At 28.0% G+C, this 22,938-nt stretch overlaps 1 protein-coding gene across 3 annotated transcripts in view; it reads right to left on the bottom strand.

Moving 5' to 3' along the window:
- Positions 1-3,815: 3,815 nt before the first annotated feature.
- LOC132923304 (disheveled-associated activator of morphogenesis 1) overlaps positions 3,816-22,938 on the bottom strand; it is a 45,714-nt gene continuing 26,591 nt past the window's right edge. For all 3 annotated transcript variants that reach the window (XM_060987213.1, XM_060987221.1, XM_060987203.1), the window contains 14 exons: positions 17,321-17,419; positions 12,247-12,372; positions 9,799-9,897; positions 9,452-9,724; positions 8,213-8,692; positions 8,020-8,137; positions 7,813-7,945; positions 7,593-7,719; positions 6,796-7,356; positions 6,430-6,728; positions 5,307-5,610; positions 4,880-5,134; positions 4,637-4,807; positions 3,816-4,553 (listed from right to left, as the gene is read on the bottom strand). In XM_060987213.1, coding sequence (XP_060843196.1) covers positions 4,290-4,553; positions 4,637-4,807; positions 4,880-5,134; positions 5,307-5,610; positions 6,430-6,728; positions 6,796-7,356; positions 7,593-7,719; positions 7,813-7,945; positions 8,020-8,137; positions 8,213-8,692; positions 9,452-9,724; positions 9,799-9,897; positions 12,247-12,372; positions 17,321-17,419 — 3,309 coding nt within the window. In that variant the 3' untranslated portion in view covers positions 3,816-4,289. The remainder of the gene's footprint in view (positions 4,554-4,636; positions 4,808-4,879; positions 5,135-5,306; positions 5,611-6,429; positions 6,729-6,795; positions 7,357-7,592; positions 7,720-7,812; positions 7,946-8,019; positions 8,138-8,212; positions 8,693-9,451; positions 9,725-9,798; positions 9,898-12,246; positions 12,373-17,320; positions 17,420-22,938) is intronic.

Below are 22,938 nucleotides of genomic sequence, written 5' to 3'. Positions count from 1 at the left end.
CGAGTATACTAATTATACATATTATTTACATAAATAAACTATTGTACACTCATACCTACAACTTATACACGACGTGCGCGAGTGCGTTGTAAATCCTACACTTCTATAATATAATATAACAGTGGTGTAGCCAGAATTTTTCTCCGGGATGATGGGATCCGATCAATGTTTGTTGTGATTTTCATAGACCATTAAAAATTAAAATGATTTTGTAAATTTTCTTAATATTTCGGGGGAGCTGCTGTAATATAATATTATATTTAAGCACTGCTGTTACAATACCTATTATACATCACACCCATAATATTATGTCACATTATAAATAGTTTTGTAAAATGGACAACGTTTACATTAATTTCACGAAAACGAAATAGAACCGCGGTTTCTACTCATCGCGTAATTATACGATAATATGGATAATATTTCGCGAAATGTATACTTAAACATTATACTTCATTTGGTGTCATTTATTTTTTATATATTATATTTCGCAACATTAAACATAAACGTTGCAATCTAGAAAATAAAAACGAATTTTGTTTTTCACAATTTAATTTATTCGACGATTCATTATTATTAATTTGATAATTTTATTATAATTGCCAAATAAAAAATAAACGTAAAAACATATTATATTTTATAAATTTTTACTATTTTAAATTAAAATAACTCGTTCTAATTATTGTATATTATTAATATTATTATTATTTATTTAAACAATTTTATAAATTATTTCCTCGATAATAACATTTTATATTAGCCTTAAATCGCTGAAAGACTGAATAGTCTGGAGAGTATAATATTCACTATTTGCTTGGTATGATAATTTATTTTAATATCAATTAACAGTGCTGTGCATAAGCTGGTTATAAATTTCAAGTCAAGTTAGTTCCTGTTATGTAAATACCTATATAGTTTAAAGATACATACATTTCGCGAAATGCCATCCATCGTATTCCATATTGTGTGTAGTGACGTAATAAGTAATTGCTGTTCTGTTGTGTTAGATGAACGCAAACATTGTCCATTTCACGAAACACGTAAAAACGAGATATGAACGGAACAGCTATAGGTATTATTCAAATGGCTAATATATATATTGTATTATCAATTTTATCTTATAAATAATAACAATGTCTGTATCAAGAATTACCTATATTATTAAGCATTGCTTAAAATAGATACTGTTTATCATGTATGCTAAAAATGCAAAGAATCATAAAAGCGTACACGAATATACACATCTTCTCTACAACGAGCATGTGACATGATGTGCTCTTACCTGAGCCCTCAGCTAATCTTTGCACAATGAGTGACTGAGTAACACACTGACACGCGTTTCGGTGGACCGGTAATGTACAACGATGAGGTCTTGAATAGTTGGATAGCCACTAGCCAGTGCACACGAATTACATACCACACGTATAAAATATAAAAATTAAAGTAGTTGATTTAACTTAAAACCTAGTCTATTATATCAATCATTATAAAAAGTTGACTCATGCGGGCACAGTGTTGAGAACGCCCAAAATTAGTTAAATTAATCAAGTTATAGTTATAGTTATTGGTATATTCAATACAATATAATACCGGTTGTTTAATGGACAAAATACAGAATATTGTTTTAAAACTTCTGTTCAATTCATTCGAAATTAATTTTGTTGTCGGTTAGACTCCAAAATAATGCTATAAGAATGTAAATATACATATTATAACATTAAACATTTACCTGACTTGGTACAATGGTACACAATTCTGGGTATAAGAATCTTACCACTGGACTCTATACTGTATACCACTATGAAACTATTATAACACATTTAATATTAATACCTTCTTTTATCTTGTAAAAATATGATTTTTTAACTCCGACTTAAATGGTTCTTTTTTCGTGTAAAACTGTTTTCTTGTATTATAATCTCACGATTACGCAATAACCAACAATGTTACGACACGGGATCACCTGTAACTTGTATGGTGCTTTAATAAGTATATATTTAAATGTACACGATTAAACATTTTTTTTAAATTCTATTTAAATTGCCTAATTAAAACCCCTTAAAAGCGTGTATGTGCCGAGTGGACGTACTGAGAAAAATAGTGACCACCGAATACGCTGTTCCTATACAGTATACGGCAATATCCGATAAAATACAATCAATAGAAATATAATTGTATAAAATAAAATATAATATGTATTAATTTTAATATATAATAATTTTGGTAAATGAGAATAATATTTTAATATATTATTATTATGTATTTTTTATCATATTGTTATAATAATATAGTAATATTAAGTTAGGTTGGAAATAACAGTTGATGTGTGGAATTTTTGAAACATAGTAGTTAGTACTAAGTAAATTATATCAAAAAGACAAAAACACAAAGTAGGTAAGTAACCAATAGGTATTACAAATGTATACTTTGACTTTGACGAGGTGTCTAGGTTGTTCTAGCTTGATGTTAACATCACAGTATTAAAGTATTAATGTCAGTTATTTCAACCAAATTATTCATTATTATACCTGCTAGACATCATAGAGATAGTTTGACACTGATTAACAATACTGCACATTAACACAATATTTTTAAATCAATAATTCAACTTTTCAATTCACAACTGCATCGCCTATGTTTACACAAAAGAAAATGAATAATATATTATTTAACAGTTTATACAAGTATGAGTGTATTACAACCATAGGTACTAATTATAAAACATTTATGCAGGGTTGCATAAAAGCGATCATTAATGACTTGTTTTGACTAATGATTAAATCATTTTAATGAATCTGCTGTGTTGCATAAGATATATTTTTTAATTATTTTTGGTTAATAGCATTTAAATGATTTTTGATTTTTTTTGAAAATTTTATTATTTGTATCAACTAATTACAATAGTTATATACAATACAGTTGTCATTTCCTTTTTCTATAGTTTTACGAATTGTTGACAGTCTTTGCCATAGTTTTGTATTGATATATATATTTTTTTAAATATTAAATTATATATCATAGATCCATGATTCCAATCTATACATTCATATAAAACATTTTAAAGATAAACAGAGTCACGGGGGCAATTGCCCCGGGGCGGCAACATAGCTTAACGCGGCACTGAAGATAAAATATAATCAAACTGACTGTTAATTGTATTTATTGCGTTAAAAGTAACTATTGGATAAAAATTAAAACTGTATGATAATGAACTACGAAAAAGTAGCATATTTTTTCCAAAAACATAATAAACTACCATAATTAAACTTTATGGTGTTTTTAGTAATTAAGTCTATATTTTATTAAATACTTAGTAATATATTAATTCATTTATAATAGATTAAATTGATGACATTCTGGGTTACTTTTAGTGCAACAAAATTACCAAATGTTATAAGCTAATATTTTTAATAATTATTTATAAGAAAAATGTTTAAAAAATAATCAAAAATTTAGTAAAAAATAATTTCAGTTCAGAGAAATAAACTATCGTTTATCTTTGGCCACACACTATTGTTTTTAAAAAATAATTTTATATCATGTGATTTACAACACCACTTCACACGGGATAATAATAATTAATGTATATTGTATAAAAACATTTTAACTAAATTTAAATATGTTAACAATAAAATTGATAAGAAATATGTTTAAAAAAACATTAACATATTATCTAGTTTCATCAAAAAATGGTATTTTCAAAATAATACTTATACTATTATTTACACAAAGTATCATAGTACAATTCAACAAAAATATAAACAATTATTGTATATTTACAATAACAGCAGTTATTGAATTTAGTAACAATCGGGTAGAAATTAAATGAAAACTTTTTTATTCTAATATTTTATTTTCAAAGTATAAAAAACATCAATTTCAATTTTTGGTTGCACTGAATAATGCAAATTATCCGTTGTTGAAATTATATAATAAACCAGTGTAATTTAAATTTATACTATATAAAAATCTATAAACTATCAATAAAAGTGGTTTACATATTTTGTTCATTCTAATATGGTGTTACCATTATTATTATTTACAATTTACAGATAAATAACTTAGTTTAAAAAAAAAACATAATATAAAAGAAAATTTATACAAGATTAAGAAGAGTATTTGCAAGCCAAATAGATTGAACTTGTAGTCATACGAATAATTTTGGACACGACATAATGTATATCACAGAAAGTAGAATAAAATGCAAAAACTACTAGTTAGTCATCTTTAATATAATCAATCAAATAAACAATAAATATACCAAAAACATTATTTAAATTTAAATCTATTTATTTTTTCCGAGTAACGTTTAGTACTCTGTCCCTGCTATGTTCCCTGGCTGGAGGCGAATGTCTGGATTTTCTACTGCGTTTAATTTTTGCCATACTATCTTCACTAAAAACATCTCCAGTTCTTAAGGCCGATATAAGATCGTCAAATTCAGCCTTGTCACCAGATTTACCATTTATAGAAACCTGACGACCACCAGATCCATTAGACAAAACACTGGCACCATCTTTACAGTTTTTCCGATCCAGCGTTAATTTCTTTAACTATAAAAAAAAAAAAATGAGTATTAATTTAACATATTTATTATATAATGTAACTCCAAAGTCTTTATTAATGGAACACAAACCTCCACTTCTTGTCTTGTTCTTTTTTCTTCTTCTTCACGTCTCTTTTTAACAGTAGAGTTATCCTGACGTGCTTCATAAAGAGCCGTTAAGAAAGAATCAAAAATAGCAAAGAAATCATCAGGTTGGATTGTAGAATTGTCTTCTCCAAATAATCTGACTGCTCGATCAAACTGTATAATAAAACATTTTAATAACATTTACCAAAATAGTAATTATAATAAAAATTTAAATAAGGTACTTACTCTAGTTTTCATATCTTGGAATAAGTCTTCTAATTCAGAAAATTTGCAGGTAGCAGTAGTTAAAAATTCTTTCATTACTGGTAGGAACATATCACCCGGTACAGCAGGTTGTACTCTTTGGAACTCAATTTCTCGTTCAACTTCTTTCAAATTATTTCTTAATTGTGACATGTCTTTTTCAAGTTCAGCCAAGCTTACTTTTGAAGCTCCTCTTACATGAGGTAAGTCTTCTTCCAATAATAAAATGTCTTTGAACTATTCAAATAAATGGATAAATAATTAGTTGTAGTACCGCTGTCTTTAAAATATAATACCACAAAATATGTAATTTTTAATTAATACTCAATAGGTACATTTATTCTGTGATAATATTATGTTCTTATCGTATTATACATAATGCTTATAATTTATAAATTATATACACTACCTTCTTATCAGCCATATCAACAATGTAATGCAATAACGTTATACCTCTAACAGAACTTGACTTAGTGTCTGTAAGTCTGTTTAGAGATGATAAACGGAAACCCCATGCATTTCCTCTTGCTCCTTTGTTCATATAGTTTCCAAGTGCTAATACTAATTCTAACAGTTTTCTTAAACGTCTAGAACGAGCAACTTCACGCGAAGCCTCCATCACAATTTTCGTTCTGCCTTCAACTTCTCCGGTCCAAGTAATAAATTTCTTCTTATATACTAAACTACGAAGACGTTGATCGTAATGTGCAATTCTAAAGGAAATAAAAAAAAAACATATTAGATGATATTATATTCAACTTCTAAAAGGTTACAAATAAACAAATTTGAATTTTTTGTGTGATAATTGGCAAGTTTATGGTGAAAAATAAATTATTATTTGTATACAAGATTGTTATTAAATTGAATTTCAGGAAAAACATAGAATTTGAGTTTAAAAATAAAATTAATCAAAATATTTGATTATATTATGAATTATGATGTACCTACTATATATTTATGAAATGTAAAGGTGTAATTTAATTTTTTCATATCACTATAAGGCTTATCAATCATTAAAATATTTATCATTAGTTTTAAAGCTGTGAATAATGTTAATAATTCACTAGAATTCATATGAAATCCCTTAGTTATTAAATCAATTTTCTTCAACTTTAAAAATAACAATTATTTTTTCAATGCAGAGATTGTAAACAATTTATAATTGAATGTGAATTAAGAGAAATCTTTGAAAAAACCCAATGATTACTACCTATTTTTTATTTTTTTATTTTTTTATTAAACATACAAAATTTAAATAATTTAATCATTCAGTAAATCACAATAACATTTTTACTAGATATAATAAAAATATAAATAAAATTAAAAAAAATAATTAATAGAAGACCTATAATTTTACTTTCGAGTTTTATGATATACAAGTTTAAAATAGGTACATTGAAAAAATTGATTATTTTTATTTCGGCTCATCATGAATCTATTTGTTGGAAACACAAAATGAGCACTTTAAATATGAAATAAGAGTAAAGGGATGCTACCCATCTTAAATTATAAAATATATATTTTTTACGAACTTGGAAATTTCATATAAAAATCTGTCAGCTCTGGCAAGACTGTCTAAATCAAAACTATGTTCTTCTAATAAAGCTGCTTCATCTGGACCTGGAGTGAATTTTAAAAGTTGTTCAACCATGTCTAATGGTAAAATGTCTTTAGAATCCATATCCATTATCACTCTGGCGATTTCTTCATCAGACATTTTCAATTTGGACAACAAAATAGTACAATTTTGAGCTCTGCGACCATCAATAACAGATAAGACTTTGGATTTATTATTACCAGTCTTTCTTAGATCTTCGGATGATCCTTCATTCTGTAAAAATAAGTTAGTTTATACATATAGTTTTATTTTTTTATTTATTACTTATTATTTTACTTACAGCAGCTGTTGTGCCATTCGATTGTTTTTGATTCTGGTATGCACAGAATAATTTATCGACTGCTTCAAGGTCAATAGATGAATACATTTTTCCTTCATCAATATCAGCCCACACAGTTCCGGCCACTTTAGTTTCTGGTAACTTAGCCCAGTTGAAAGATTTTAATGGAGCAGATGGTTTTGGAATTTCTACAGATCTTTGTCTGACGACTAATTGAGGAAGACAACCAGGCGGAGGTGGAAGATTTGATGGAGGGATATGTAGTGGTGGTGGTGCTGGGGGTGGAGCAGGACCATTACTTTTAATTACTAATTGAGGTGGTGGTGGAGGTGGAATAGCCATAGGAGGTGGGCTAAAATTAACTTTAGCATCATCCGGTAAACTTCCATTATTAAGCATTGCTTCGAGCTTTCTTCTCTCCCCTTGCTCGTAAGCTATCCTGTGCTGTAATTCACTTGAAGTATCTTCGAGTTCAGATATCTTTTGTTTAGTTTCCAAGTGAATAGATATTTCTTTTTCCAAACGTTCTTTAATCCTTAAAATACTAGCTTCCATATCTTCCTAAAGTGAAACAAAATGCATAAACATTACTAAACAAGTCTAGTCACTAAATCAAACTATTTTTACTTTTTATCATTTAGAATAACTATAGAAATAGTATAATCAATGTTTTTGTTAGTAAGAATTCAAGATTAAAATTTTTTATGAGACCATTATTATGTACTAATTTCCTAATTTTTATTTCTAGCACAATTATATAGACCTTCTAAATGTTATCAAATAGAATTTATATTTACTTTTTCTTGATTTCTTAAGTCTAGTTCTTGTTCTTTTTTAGCAAGCGAAGCAGAAATACTAGTATTTTCTTTTTCGAGTTCTTCAGCTTTATTTTTCGCATCGAGAAGTTCTTCTTCTTTGGCCAAACTGTAACAAAACAATTATGTTAAAACATGAAAATTGTACTTTCATTTATACTTTAACTATATAAAACTTTTTTCTTATTACTTAATTACTTACAGTTGAATTATTTCTTTAACATTTATATTAATTGGTGATACATCATTATCAGCACCAGCATCAGTTTGAAGTGTTATCTGTTGTACAATTCGGTCAAATAAAAGCCAATGCTGTGGAAGGCTTCCATACTCAACTACAATATTAATAGAAATGATATTATAATAAAATTATGTTTGAAAAACTGTTATTTATTAATTTATTACTCACGAGGTAATAACAAAAAATGTTGAAAAAGTGAAAGGAAGTGAGGATATGCTGGAGAATGACTCAATTTTCTGCGTAGTAAATCGAACATAGAAGTAGCGCTTTGAGTATCTACTTGCTCCTATGATTAAAATATAAATAAAAGATATGAATAAAACATGTTACTTATTAAGTTCATAATAGATGTACTAGGTACCTGTTCAAATTTCCTTGCTAATTCATTTTCATCTTCATTACGGACCATATCAAAGAAATCCATGTGTCTATCTAACGTCTGATTCTCATGTTCCCTCAACTTAATAATAATATTCTTGAGTCCCAATTGTAAAAATTCATATCTCAAATGCAATCTGAATTCTAAACTTTCTTGTCCTGGTCCATAACTTAGAACAGCATTTACAAATGACATAATAGCCGTTTTTACTGTCAAATCATCTCTATACACGCCAGTGTTTCTATCCAAATCATTAATAATGCCTTGGAATCTGGCTCGTTCATGAGCAAACTCCTTATAGTCTGTCATGGCATCAAGAACTTTCTTATGGCCTCCTGGAACTAAACAGGAAGCACCAAGAATTTCTAATACAGCAACTTTAGTACGGGGATTTTCAGTGAGTAAACTGCGAGCAATGGTACTAATAGCTGATGGATGTGCTAGTACGTGAGATCTTCCAGTCTAAAATTATAGAATTAATCTATTAAAAATGATGCAAATATTTATTTTTTACATTATGTGCAACTACAATTTACTGAATTAACATCAATATATATTCTATAAATAAAAATTTTAATCCAAGGAGATGTTTAAACATAATTGAAATGTTTCATGAGTTTTACTAATTTTGAAAATTTAAAATTTCTATAGTTAAAAAGGGCAGTTTATTTACAGAAAAAGTATTTAAAATTGGAAAAAAATGTATGTGTGGCATATATAAATTAATTATTAAATTAAATAATAAGTTAAATAGTCTTAATATGACTATCATAAATTTAGAGAAGGCTGCCAATCTTTAATATAATGAAGTAATACAAATTATTTTTTTAAACAATCAACTTTAAAATGTAAAAATAAAATGTTAAACTAGCTTTAGGGCCTAGATTAGGTTTAACAAGTTTTTTAAATTTTGCTATTTTACAATAATAAATTACATTATAATTTATTATTATTATTGTTATATTGCTAGTTGTTAGAACTTTATATATTTACATTTAAATAACTACATGATACAATTAACTAATTCTGGTTCATAAAATATTTTTTATATTATACAAGTTAGAATCAAGGTTAGAACAACATAAAAATATGGATTTCAATAAGAAAATCAAACTATTAAAGCAATCTAGAATATTAAAAAGTTATTATACCTAATTATATAATTATTCAGTTACATTTAACACATACAAATTTTCATAAACATAAATATAATAAACTTACAGAGTTATTCATAAGGGCTTTGATACAGCCAATAATTGATGTGTGCATAGCTCCTTGTTGAGTATCATAATTCATAGATGACAAAACTCCTAACAGAGTAACTAATCCATCAGCTTGGACAAATCTCAGTACAAAGCTATGAGGCTGAGTACGTAGAGCAGTCTTTAAGGAATCAAATAACTTGGTGTTCTCTTGTTCATCTCCATTCAACGATTGTATACGTTCAATGTAATTTTCTGGTGATTGTGATAAATCTGTTGTATTTTCTTGATCCTAAAATAATTAATAATGTTAACTATTAGTGACTAATAAATCTTATCAACTAACTTTTAAATGTATATTTTTACCTCTAGTATCTTTTTTTTACTACAGTAAATTTGCCATTTCTTTTCTTCAGGGAGTTCCAACATGGCTGCTTTATTAGTAGCAGTTAAATCAAGTTCTTCCTATATAAAATAAATAATAAAAAATGTATTGTATAATATACATTATGTTATAAATTGATAAATTTATTATTTAGGAGATTTTAATAATATGTGTCAATATTATATTTATTTAGTATTACTTCTATAGTTATAATTAGATTATGTTACTTTATTATTTCAAACAAATAAATTATATTCTATTGTAGTCAAAGCATTAAAAAAAAAAAACCAGTCAAGTGGTTTCCATAAAGATTTATTCAATATTTTAGCTGTTGAATGATATTGAGTTTTTTTTAGTTTTTTCTTACAAATGGAAAATAATTTAGGATTTATTTTCTTAAAATACAATTAAGAAAATCCAAAAATTGCGTACTCATTGTACCATGCTAATAAGTTATTATAACTATTTATATCTTAAGGGATTAACAATGAAATACGTAGGTACAACTACAAAGTTGTTTTACTAATTCAAAAAAGTGTCAACGTGAACATAAAAAAATAATAATAAAAAAAAAACCATGATAATCATTGTAATAATAATAAATGTAATACCAACATCATGCACTCTACATCCACAGTCCACGTTACCTATCTTTATTTTTAACCATGTCTGATTTGCAGTCACGTTTTAACGATTAGAACGAAAATTTCCGTATTTATAATATTAAATTAAGATCGGCGCCCCGGTCAACAAACTCAACAATACAATGTACATCTTACAATAAATAATAACACAAAATTACGTAATACGAATATGACGGTTGTTAAATCGTGTGTGTGGTCAGTCAATATTTTATAGGTCATAAAAACTAATCCCAAAAGTTCTTTAATAGTTAAGTAATTCCCTTGAGAATTTCTCATACACTGTACAACAATGCTGCGAGTCGAATGGGATCGCACGACGAGTCGATGATATCTGTGCGCGTGTGCGTGTTATGTAAGTGAAAATGCTTGTTGCGTAATATCGGAGACGATTTTTCATGCACGTCGTCCGAAAAAAAAGAGAAAAATACGACAGCGGCGATGGGGACTAAGATGTAAAATACTAAAATTAACTGATACTTTTACATAACGTTTAATAAGAATATAGAGGCATACCTATATAATCGGTTGCGGATTAGTATCCGGGAAAAAAATAGGCAGACGCTTAGAGGGACACATATTTTAATCAAGCCAAGTGAACGTAGTGGTTAAGACTTTGCTATGATACAACGTTGATAAAATACAGACAATTTATTATCTATTAGATCACTCATGTAGACCTTAATCAATATGAGGTAAACAAACATAATAGTTATGTCTTATGTAAAGTATAATTATTATACAAATTATAGCAATGTTTTTCTATTTAAAATGTTATATAGGTTTTTTTTTACGTAAAAACCGTAAAACAGTATAATTTATATTATAAATCAATTGAAATATTCTGATAAAAAAAAATCCAACTAAAAATTTTAAGCTATGGAACATATTAACTATATAAATTAAAGTAACGACGTTTTTTAAAATATATGTACCGTTGTACCTATATACTATATAAATTATGTATAAAATTATGGCTGAAATTGAATTGAGTCCTGCAAAGATTTTTGGATTATCGGAGTTATTGGAGTCCGACCAATATTGTTAGGTTGTTCGAGTTGAGTCCCTTCAGTCTATTATTTATATATATATATTGATTACTTACATTACTTACATAATAATAATTATGTGTAATATAATAATGTTAATAATTAAATAGTGGCTGGTAAAAATATAAATGATACAGATTTTAAAAAATCAAATCTCCAAATTTGCTGATTTATATATTTGTTTGTCTGCTCCCGTAAAAATTTTTCTTTTTCTTATATTTCTTTACATAGTCGTTTTGCTTTGCTTCTTAATTTTATATATGTATCAGATTGTATTCCCAGAAGAGTGTCCACAAGAATAAAAATATTTGGATGTCCCAAATGAAAAAAAGCATTTAATTTTGAGTGAATTTTACTGTGTAGGTAGTTATGACATTTTATCTATACGGACTCCATTCAAAGAATCAAAGATATTAAGATAATAAGCTGGAATCAGTTCAAAACACATAAAAGTAACATGGACTCAATTCAATATCACCGAAAATTATAAGTTCTTAACCACAGAAATTAATTTTAGGAACAGGAAGGTACTATACGTCACACGTCTTATAAAAATTTAAAATAACGTTCTGTTCGTGATGTTCAGCAAACAAATCGACTAAGGGCGGCAAATAAGGTACTGATGTAGAATATTATACAACTATGTGTAAATTGTTCATTACGCTTAATAATATGATACATCGCCGGGTATTCTTATAGTATACTATTATTACTATTATTATAAATCCGTGACACTTACAACTAACTCGGCGAATAGTCTGTCCAGTTCTGGTTTTTCGGGCATAGGTAGTGTGGGTGTCATCTTTTGCAACGTTAGAGTGCCTGAATCTACCACGATGTACGTGATCTCTGGCGGCTCGTCGTCCTGAAAAAAACGCATAATATAGCGTATTGCAAACATAATTAAGTATATTAAACAAATTCAACGTGAATACTGTGCGTCGAAAATTTCTATTATAATATAGTTGTTTACTAAATATATACGCACTGTGTTACTATGTTTTTAAATAAAATATGTAATGGAAACTATAAAAATAATAATATAACGATTTTAGCGTTTTCCATGGAGTATACTCTATGGCGTTTATACGATAATACATTTTAATATAAGCATATTATATTATTATTTATTAACCAAAAAAGATTTTATTCTCTTTGTAACAATGTAATGAATTTTAAACTTTTAATGACAGCTGTGCATCGGCGTAACTTGGGGGTTCAAGGGGAGCTTAGTCCCCCTATAAAGTTTTACTTTTTAGCCTCAATTAGCCTTCAAATTATTTTTAACTTTGGATTTCTAGGACTCTAGCCCCTGTAACTATTAGATCCTAGTTATAAGTACACTGCAGGTTAGCCTACTTGTTTTCCGAACAAAATACATATCTATACATAAGTACCTACATTACCAATTTTAACTAATACTGAGTAATACGTGCAGTCCTGTAGTGGTATATCATATTGTATTATCGTATTAATAACAAATTATTAAATGTATAGTCATAAGTGCAACTAGGGGGGTCTTGGGTGGGCTAAGCCCACCCAGTTTTATATGTTATCAATACTAGTGGTGTAGGGGCAAAGCCCCCACGGGTTGCTGATATCATTAGCCTACCCAGAAATAGAGCTCTATAGTTGCGCCTATGAATGTAGTATTAAATAATTAAAATATTATTAAAAATTAAATTTTCTAAGAGGAAATTCACTCATTTCTCGATAATAATATAATAATACACAAATACATAACTATATATATGATACGAAACGTATATCTATTCTAGAAAGATAAAACCACTTCAAATGCATCAAAGTATTCGTAATAAAAGTAAACGTTGTGCGCCTCTAGATAAAATTCTTTAGAGGTTTTATAAATAATATCCTTTGATCACTTACTGTCAGACAGATACGGATGATATTATCCAATTTAATTAAAGCACCGTACGTGACGTATTATATAGATAGGTATAGAAAAATTAAGAATCGAAACGTCGGTGATGAGTACTTCTTTCTACTTTCTAATTTTTCATGTGTAATCCTTTTATACACTTTTCATCGTCAGTAACGATCTTGAAACATGACGAGTTACGTAATCTGAACTTGATCGATGTTTTTCTCATTGTACCATGAAGAGAAATACAATTTCAATAATAATAATAATAATAACCATCTGAGGCAATACAATTCGTAGAAGTCGCAGTTCAAACAACGAAAACTCTAGTCGAGTGGATCTTTATCGACTACTATATTATTGCATCGACGAAAATATTAAATATACCTATTACATACTCGTATTATTATATACGATAACAAGAGTACAATATTATTATATTAAATAATATTATTTACATCGTAACTATTTTTTACGCTTTATTTTCTATAATTTTGCAATAATAATATCAATGCTTTTATATTTTTTCGTGTATGTTTATTATATACAGCAACAAATAACAATATCCCTATAGATATACGAATAAACTCGCATAAACTTATGTAAAATTAGAATGATAATAAATGAGTCATATGGTGAAAGCATAATATTATTATAAATACTGTTCGCTCCATCGATTAATCTAAACGATTATACACGTTTTGTAGCTTGGAGCTGCCAATTACATTTGTTTTTAACAAGGAAAACGCACTTGGGCTAGGTCAGCGCGTTAATATTTAAAAATTCCACACTTTCAGCACAGTGGGTTGTCTTTCCGATAACCATAATCATCAGTCATCAAACAAAATCATTGAGTATTTAATATGAGGTGGCTAATTAAAATATTTACCAGGCGCTTGACCCGTCGGTCACGTGTTCAGATATTTTACACAATTGGTGAAATTGAGATTTACTGATATTTAATTATTGAGTTTACGAACAAAGAATAATCGAGAAAAAACAACTTAAGGACTTAATAATAAAAATGTCTCAGATAATCCGAAAAAAAAATATGTGTTCAATGTTAAACAAAATAATTGTTAATTAGTAATTGATTTTGTAACCACATTTCAACAACTATCGATGGTTAACTAAAATTTAAATTAAGCAACGTTAAATCAACTAGATGCATAAATGAGGGGTTTTTTTAATTGTCTAATTAATCCTATAATCGCAATTATAACTTGCGCACTTATCTTTCTTAAGATCTAATCATAATCTTTTTTCGTATCATTACTACAAACTTGGTATTGACTCTTCTCTCTGTTTACACCACACTGAAGATAATTTATTTGTGATTTCGCGCACCTTCTTATTTAATGTTTCGCTTGTCTTACTATGTTATTTCCATATAAACAGCCCACATAATCTTGCTTTATTAATTGGCTTCGTAATTCAATAATAAAGCTTTTTTAATTTTCTTTTTTTGTATTCATATTCTAATTTCTAGTACGTTGTGATAGCGGTTAGCCTAACTTTTAAGCTAAGAGATAACTTTGTACATTACATATGTTAAACTAATACATTTTTCTTTTATAACTGCCTAAATAACTAGCTATAATAGCCAATTTTGTAATAAGAACAATAATAAACATTTCGGATTGAATAAGTTGAAAAAAATGTAATACCTAAGTATTTATTGAGCGAGTTATATTATAAACTACTTTTATTTACTAAGTCTAACTACATTTAAGCGGATATGAATTTTTATTATAATTTATAATTATAATAAAACAATAGATACATTTAAAAAAAAGTTATTATTGTTGGATTTAAAATACTTATCAATCATCTTATTGAATGTTTAAGTTTATATTGCATTAATAAATATATTAGGTATATAACTACATTATGTCATCATATACAATAGTTATAACTTATAATAATTATTAATAAGAAATAAGATATGATATATTTATCTTATCTTATCTACTAATTTTAATTCAATTATTAATCTCAATAAAATAATAACCATTAATCAAAACATGATTTCGAGCTTTAATTATTTCTATACCAACAATTCATTACAAAAAGAGCAAAGCGTATTTTTTTTGCTTGTAAGCTATACATAATTACTGACAATAATTACAATCTAAACTTAAAAACCAGATGTTCCTGCAAGTTTTAAATGTATAATTTATTCTCTAATACTGTAATTGTTTGTTTTTTTTTTGTTTAAGTTAATTTATTTCAACATATTTTTAACGTTACTAATCTACAGTATACTGATATTTTTTGTAACTCGAGTCTGACGAGTTGCAACTTTACCGAGTAATGGCCAATACATAGTGATAAATTATGTAGTTGTTAAAAACATTAAATTATATGCGTTTTTAATGACAGCCACCTAGACATTTTCCAAGAGACCTAATCGTATAATCGATAAAATGGCATTCCGGCATTAATTGCGACATGTAAAATATTGCAAATGTTTCTTTGTATTATAGGAAAAAAAATACTGCGCCTGTTATCTTATGCGCTTGTTATCTCAAAGAATGCCTTTGCTATAATACGTATACATCACGCATGCGATTCCCCATTACACAATGCTAATAGGTATGATTTATCACACGAAATAAGAATGCAATGAGATACACGTGGAAAACATGAAACGTATAAATAAACGACGACACTACCGGCGGTACTCCTTGTACCGTAAATTACTTAGTGAAACTACAGCGCCCCTCACGCGTAAATAAAATTAAGGCTTAAAGGTAATCTGGAAAAATAATTAATGACCGAAGACGTCAAAAATAATAATATTGTTTTAACCGCGGGACTTGTAGTAGCTTGCCGCCCGTCACTACTTCTATATAACTCCTATACGGTTATACATATTTTATAAAGTAATAACTCAAGGTTGCGGACTAAGGGACCTCTCTATCACACTACCATATTGTATCTATAGTATATACTAATAAACTATCCCATATACAGAATATCTTGGCTGTTTCTAACTAACCGCTATCCACTCCATCGCATTAGTAGGTACCTACTACCTAGTACTACCTATATACAACCTGTAGGTTATAGGTTATTACTTATTATAGCTATTTAAACAGCAGTTTTGATTTGTTCTTTTAGAACTTTTGGGTAGTTGGGTATATCGCATAAGATCGTCCAGTATTAAAAATATACGATACTTGTTTTAAAATTTAAATTATTTATAAGTGTAAAGCACATTAAACCAAAAAGAACAATCGTGAACAATATTATCTTCTTTACCTACTTATAAAAATGTATCTCGAATCCTATCATAGGAGATATTTTGTTTATATTTTTCTCAAGTAACAAAATGTTTTAGAATTCAACAAATCAGTTATTTTTACTGTTGATACGAATCCCAAGGGAATTTATGCCAACCAAAAAACAGAAGTTATCAATAAAACCAACTTTTTTTTTAGTGTATAGTGTATTATTATGTTATTATTACGACGAATACGACGTCCAACTGCGATGTCAATTAAAATCATTTTCACTGCGGTTTCAATCGACATTGCGGTTTGTCCTTTCAACGGCTTAAACAGACTTAGATAATTACGATGATAATGTAATCCGCCCTTGACGACAGGCTCGGAACACGGAATCGTCACGGTGTTGCAGTTAGCGCCATGTATAATATAATATATACGTAGCTGCACAATGTTACAGCGTATTTGTGAGTATATGTTTAAACGATAAATAATGTTATCGTCCATAGCTATTTTGTAATACGATGCATAAATTTTAATATAAGTACCAACCTAGTAGTAGCATAGTGAGTGCATATACCTATTGTTTATAACATCGCTGATAACTATATATAATATGAAATTGATATAGTATTATAGTGACTTTATATAATATAATAAATATGTGAATATTATTATTAAATTATGTTGATATTTACCTTGAGGCAGCCACACCAGCCCTTTCTTCCTCGTACGCTAGGCGTAGGCATCATTCCCGATAGTCTCTCCGCCAAGCCCGCCATGGAGCGGGGTACAGTCTGAAACACGAAAAAAAAATAAAGTTTTCTGTTAAATATCATTATTACATAAGGATATCACATTATATAGAATATCAACTATAAAATAATATAAGTACGAGGAGGACCCTTCCTTCTGCGACACCGCCTTTTTTAAAACTATTATTAAAATAGTTTTTTTTATTTACAATCAATATTAATAGTAATATAATTATTGACACCGCCTCGACATGAAAGAAAATGAAATTTTATAGTATTCCTATAATATATAGACACCTAATATATACCTGAAGTATTAATGCTAGTCAACATATAGTATAAATTATAATATAATAATTAATGTTTTCCATTTTTGTTAAATCCGATTTTATGATATTATTGTATTATACTTTATTTTATAAGTTCAATTCGTAAAAGAAATCATCGAAAAGTATGTATAAGTACATTATAAGTTCATAATATAGTTGGTTCTGTATACTTGTATGTTATTTGAGTACTTATAATATTAAACATAATAAACCACTTGATATATTTTACTCAATTAATTGCATTCGATATCAACTCGTACCTACGGGATTATAAATTTGTGTACAGCAATAATAACATACCTATTATAATAATATACTCACGTTTATATCATATTATCATCGAACTCGACCATAGAGTTGTGCTTAATAATTATAAATGTTCTATCGAATAATATTATATCTGTGCAGTTATAAACTATACAATCCACGTTATTATACCTCATCATAATATGATAACCATTACCACCATCAATTTTCAATACGACTTATTACACTATAGCTATATAGAATAAAAGTACCTATTATTATGATGATGCACGATTACAACGAATATATTATATTATATTCTGTTTAAACATAGATCGATAATTATAAATCATTATCAGACCAAGTATGCACAAATAGCAGATATATATAGAGAGAGAAATAGGTGGCGAGAGTAGTAATATATAATTGTATTATAGATACGAATTACGAATATAATGTTATTATATATAAGTTACAACATTACTTATAATAAAATATTTTTAGGAACGACATTTAAATGTTACCTATATGTGCAAGGTGTAATATGTTCATCCCCATTTTTACGTATTTATTTTATTTTTAAGTATACGTACTTATATAGACTATATACTTTCAAATGGGTAATTCGATTATTACACCATTTATTATTCGAAGAAAGTTATCATCCTCTTTATTACTTGTTATAATATACTACATAAAGTCAAATAGCTCAAAAACGAAATTATCAACATTTTGAACAAAAAATCATAAACTTAATTCATTAAAAAAGATCGATTTTCATTTGTTGTAACATAATATGCAGGACACTTATTCTTATAAATAGTATACAAATTCTGAGCTTAGTGTTCAATAAGTATTTAATATAATTACAAATTATTTTAATTCAACATTTGAATAATTTGGAATGCATCATTTAATGGTAAAAGGGGATGAGGGTACTTGGTAATTGTATGTATACCAAATACACAAGATGGAATTAAGGTGCGGCTTTACACACACACACACACACACACCTGCTTCAATGATGATGATAATACCTATGTACGTCTGAGGCGAATCCTGAGTTGGATTTTAGAGAAGAAAATAACTATACAAAACTTTATTACAAATTGTATATTAAGATTAAAATCTAACGTTTAACTACAGACCTGAACAAGATTCTTACTTTATTTCTCACTTATTAAAGATACTAAAACTTAACTAATTCATTTCGAAATGAAAATAGGTAATAAAAACAAATTAAGTAAGGATAAATGTTAATAGGGGGAGGGGTATTCAATAATTATAGGTTTACGGTGTTTGAACTGAATCTAAGTGCTTTCGGTGTTTGTCCGCGAGATAATCAAATTATATTTATATGTTCACAACAAGGTACAACTCTCATACCTCAATTATACCGCAGTCCGTAGCTATGTAATAAGTATACTACACATTATAATAGGTAGTCCATCTGATTTCTCTATCATAGAACGATTTATACATTAGGAGATAAAAAAAAAAACACCGTGAATAATATCAGCCGTTGTTTTTTTTTTTATTACTTTAATTTTTCTCCGGCCGTATAAATCACGCGTAGCCTAAACGAATAAAAGTCGATCATCATCGTCGCCGTAGTCGTCGACTGTACCTATCATCTGTATGATATTAGACATGAACCGCACGCCGGTTTTCACTTTCAAAGAATGTAGCCTTGCCGCTATACGGATAGCAAGTACGCATATTATATATATCATATATAGCAACTTAACATTTTGATATACGCATTACACGCAGACGTGGGCATACTTGACATCCATCATCATCTCGACAAAAGTACAAAACGACAATATTCGTTAAAAAAAAAAGAGATCCAACAAAATGAAACCAATCAATTATAAATTGGTGGATGGGGCGGCGAGGAGGCGTCGAGATGTGGGTAACCTTGCGCGGACGATATTTTTCTGTCTTATTCACAGCGCGACCTATCGTCGGAAACTATATACCTGCTACTATAATACCTACGATGTTGCAGTACATCGAAGCGTTCATCTACGATTGACGGTGAGATAGATTAGTTTTTTTCTTCCTTTTACATAAACGATTTAACGCGCTCCGCACGTGATCGATAGACAGACCGCGGGTGATCGCATACGATATAAGTAATATATGGTATAATAGATACGAATATAATATATATAATAATATATATTTTTTACACGGGTTGCGGGTGGCCGCCGTTATTGACCTCCAGACGCCAAGCGGAAACACGTTGTGCCAAATTTGTTTATACAAATATATTATTACTATTTGTACCTGGAAGTATAATGTAAAGGAATGTGAAAGTATATAATATAATATGAAGTCTAAACGCCCCGCAAGTTGATGCAACAAGCTTAATATAATATTATGTTTTCTAACCAACTGAAACAGTGGTATAAAACATAATATTTGCATAACAGTAGGTATACCGACTCGTGTTATGTACTAGGCAGTATAGGCACGTGACGTTTGACAAATACAGGGAAACCGAATACGCCTAAGTTTTACGCGCGTTTATGAGTTTACGACAACTAAGTGTGTAATATATAATCAATAATAAGCATAATATAATATATAATATATTGTGTTAAGACGTATTTTCTGTACGAGTAAATGGATATGCCGTGTAAGTGTGTATATAAGTATATTATACATCTGTAATAAATAACGAAATAGAATCGGCAATCAGGATTTTATAGAACAAGAAACGTCAAATTGTTTTTGTAACACGTGAATATAATATCAAATATCGAGAAACAAGACGCCGTGTTATAATATATTCAGGAACTATAGTCGATATTATTATATAAGTCTCAATACAATAATTTTATTACCAAAAATTCACTTTTTATAATAATATTTTATTATTTTAATGGATTTACATTACTGGTAGTCCTACTTGTATTTTTATTATTATTTTTTTTCTTAACACGAAACAGCTTATAATTATCATTAATTATGTACGACATTTTTGCAGCTATAAGAATTTTATTAAAATTATAATCCATACCTATAATAAATAAATGTAATTATATATATTAAATGCATTATTTGCCAGCAGGTCGGCGCGTATTCAACTATTTTACTTGTATTGTTTTGAACGACGATCAGCCGGACTACATTTAAAAGACTTGTACCAATATTTTGTATTGGATTTGAAAAATAATAAACGTAATTTATTCATGCTACTGACCCACTTGGTGTAAACTATATTATTTATCAAACCAATACACGTGTGAACATACTTACTCATATAACACTATAGCACGTAGAATTTTTGGAATTAAATGTGCCGGGTAGGTATTTAAAAAAAGCATGTCAATTCGTTGAAAGACTAGAATACTTGTCACGTATTTTTACAATTTACTAGGCCAATTGTTGATTTTGTACTTTTAACTCATATTTAACTTGAACAATAAAAATAATATATTCTGAACGTTACAGGATAACGTCTAAAATATTAAATATTATATATAATATTATGTTAAACATATCCTCATTTAAGAAACTATATTACAATATCATACGCATACAGCATATGGCAACAGAAGTACAGCTGCTGCCTGCTATTGAAAGCAAATAGGACCATTTGAGTATTAGAAAATAAAAAGCTGTATAGTTGCAAATAATAATAACATTTAAACCGAATAAAATTACGACTAAAACTTAAATCGATTAATGATCAAAAAATTTTTATAACATTTTAGATATAACAATATTTTGTTCGTTATAGGTTCAAGTGTTAACATCTATATTAAAAATTGGTCAATATAAAACCATTAAAGAAATAGTTTACCATATGAAATACTATTGATTCAAAATTAAATTCAAAACGAAATACTTCTATAAAGGACTAATGACATTCCTAAAGAATTACAGTCAAAAGGCAAACCTCAAAGTATTTATGATTTCCTAGATTAATTATCTCGATTTGTAATTGTAATGAATAATGCAAGCTGTTATAGGAGTTATTGCCAAGAACAATAATAATATACCTATGTGGCTTACCTTGATTATTTCGCACAGCACGAATATTTGACAAGGGTTTTATACAATATAATACAGTGAATTATTTCCGTAAATTATAACTATTAAAGCAATATGCCTACACTCAACAACATACGGAACATAAAATAGACATAATATACGATATTTATAGTATATTTACCTATACATTGCATAATATAGAACAGTTGAATTATAATAATTATAGTATAAACTAAAGTAGTAAAGTTTATATGATCAAACAATTATATTCAAATATTGTGTATTGTGTATAATGAAACAAGTACATATTATACCTATACTTAATAAAAAAATGTGTTCACTGAAAAATAAAAAAAAATAAAAAATAAATGGACGTAAAATTTAACTTGTACCAATATAACTCATACACAAACTGGTAAACAGGAGTTATTAAAAGAATATATATACATAAATATATAAAAAATACTACCTATATAATACCTATATAATTAGTTCGATATCATCTGTATTATTGTTGTACAATATGCAAAAAATTGAAATTGCTGAAACACAAATCGAAGGTCAACCGTATACTTTCCTGCTGAAAAAAAATATTTGCAACATTTCTATAAATAAACGAAATTCGATACGAATTGTTTTTAAATTTTATTAATGAATTCTACAGTTTTTCGTATAGCTAATTAGCAAAACAAGACATCGTGGAGATATTATTATTATTATTATTATTCTAACTATATAATAAGGGAGAATACACAAAACACAAAATATCCGCTTTCACCAAAAAAAAAAAAAAAAAAAAAAATTAAAAAAAATAATAACAAATGAGTTACGCTTCTTCGTCGCGCACTTATACCTATACTTCCAATACTTACCGATACAATGAGAAATATAAAAAACAACAAATGTTCGGAACATTGGATGCCCATATTGTGTGGGTAGTATCCACTCGACGATACTGAAACACGGGCCTCGCGCACAGTA

The sequence above is a fragment of the Rhopalosiphum padi genome, chromosome 1 (genome assembly GCF_020882245.1).
Source record: "Rhopalosiphum padi isolate XX-2018 chromosome 1, ASM2088224v1, whole genome shotgun sequence".
Classification (NCBI taxonomy): domain Eukaryota; kingdom Metazoa; phylum Arthropoda; class Insecta; order Hemiptera; family Aphididae; genus Rhopalosiphum; species Rhopalosiphum padi.
The sequence above is the reverse complement of the archived record's forward strand: the minus strand, read 5'-3'. Positions and strand labels throughout refer to the sequence as shown.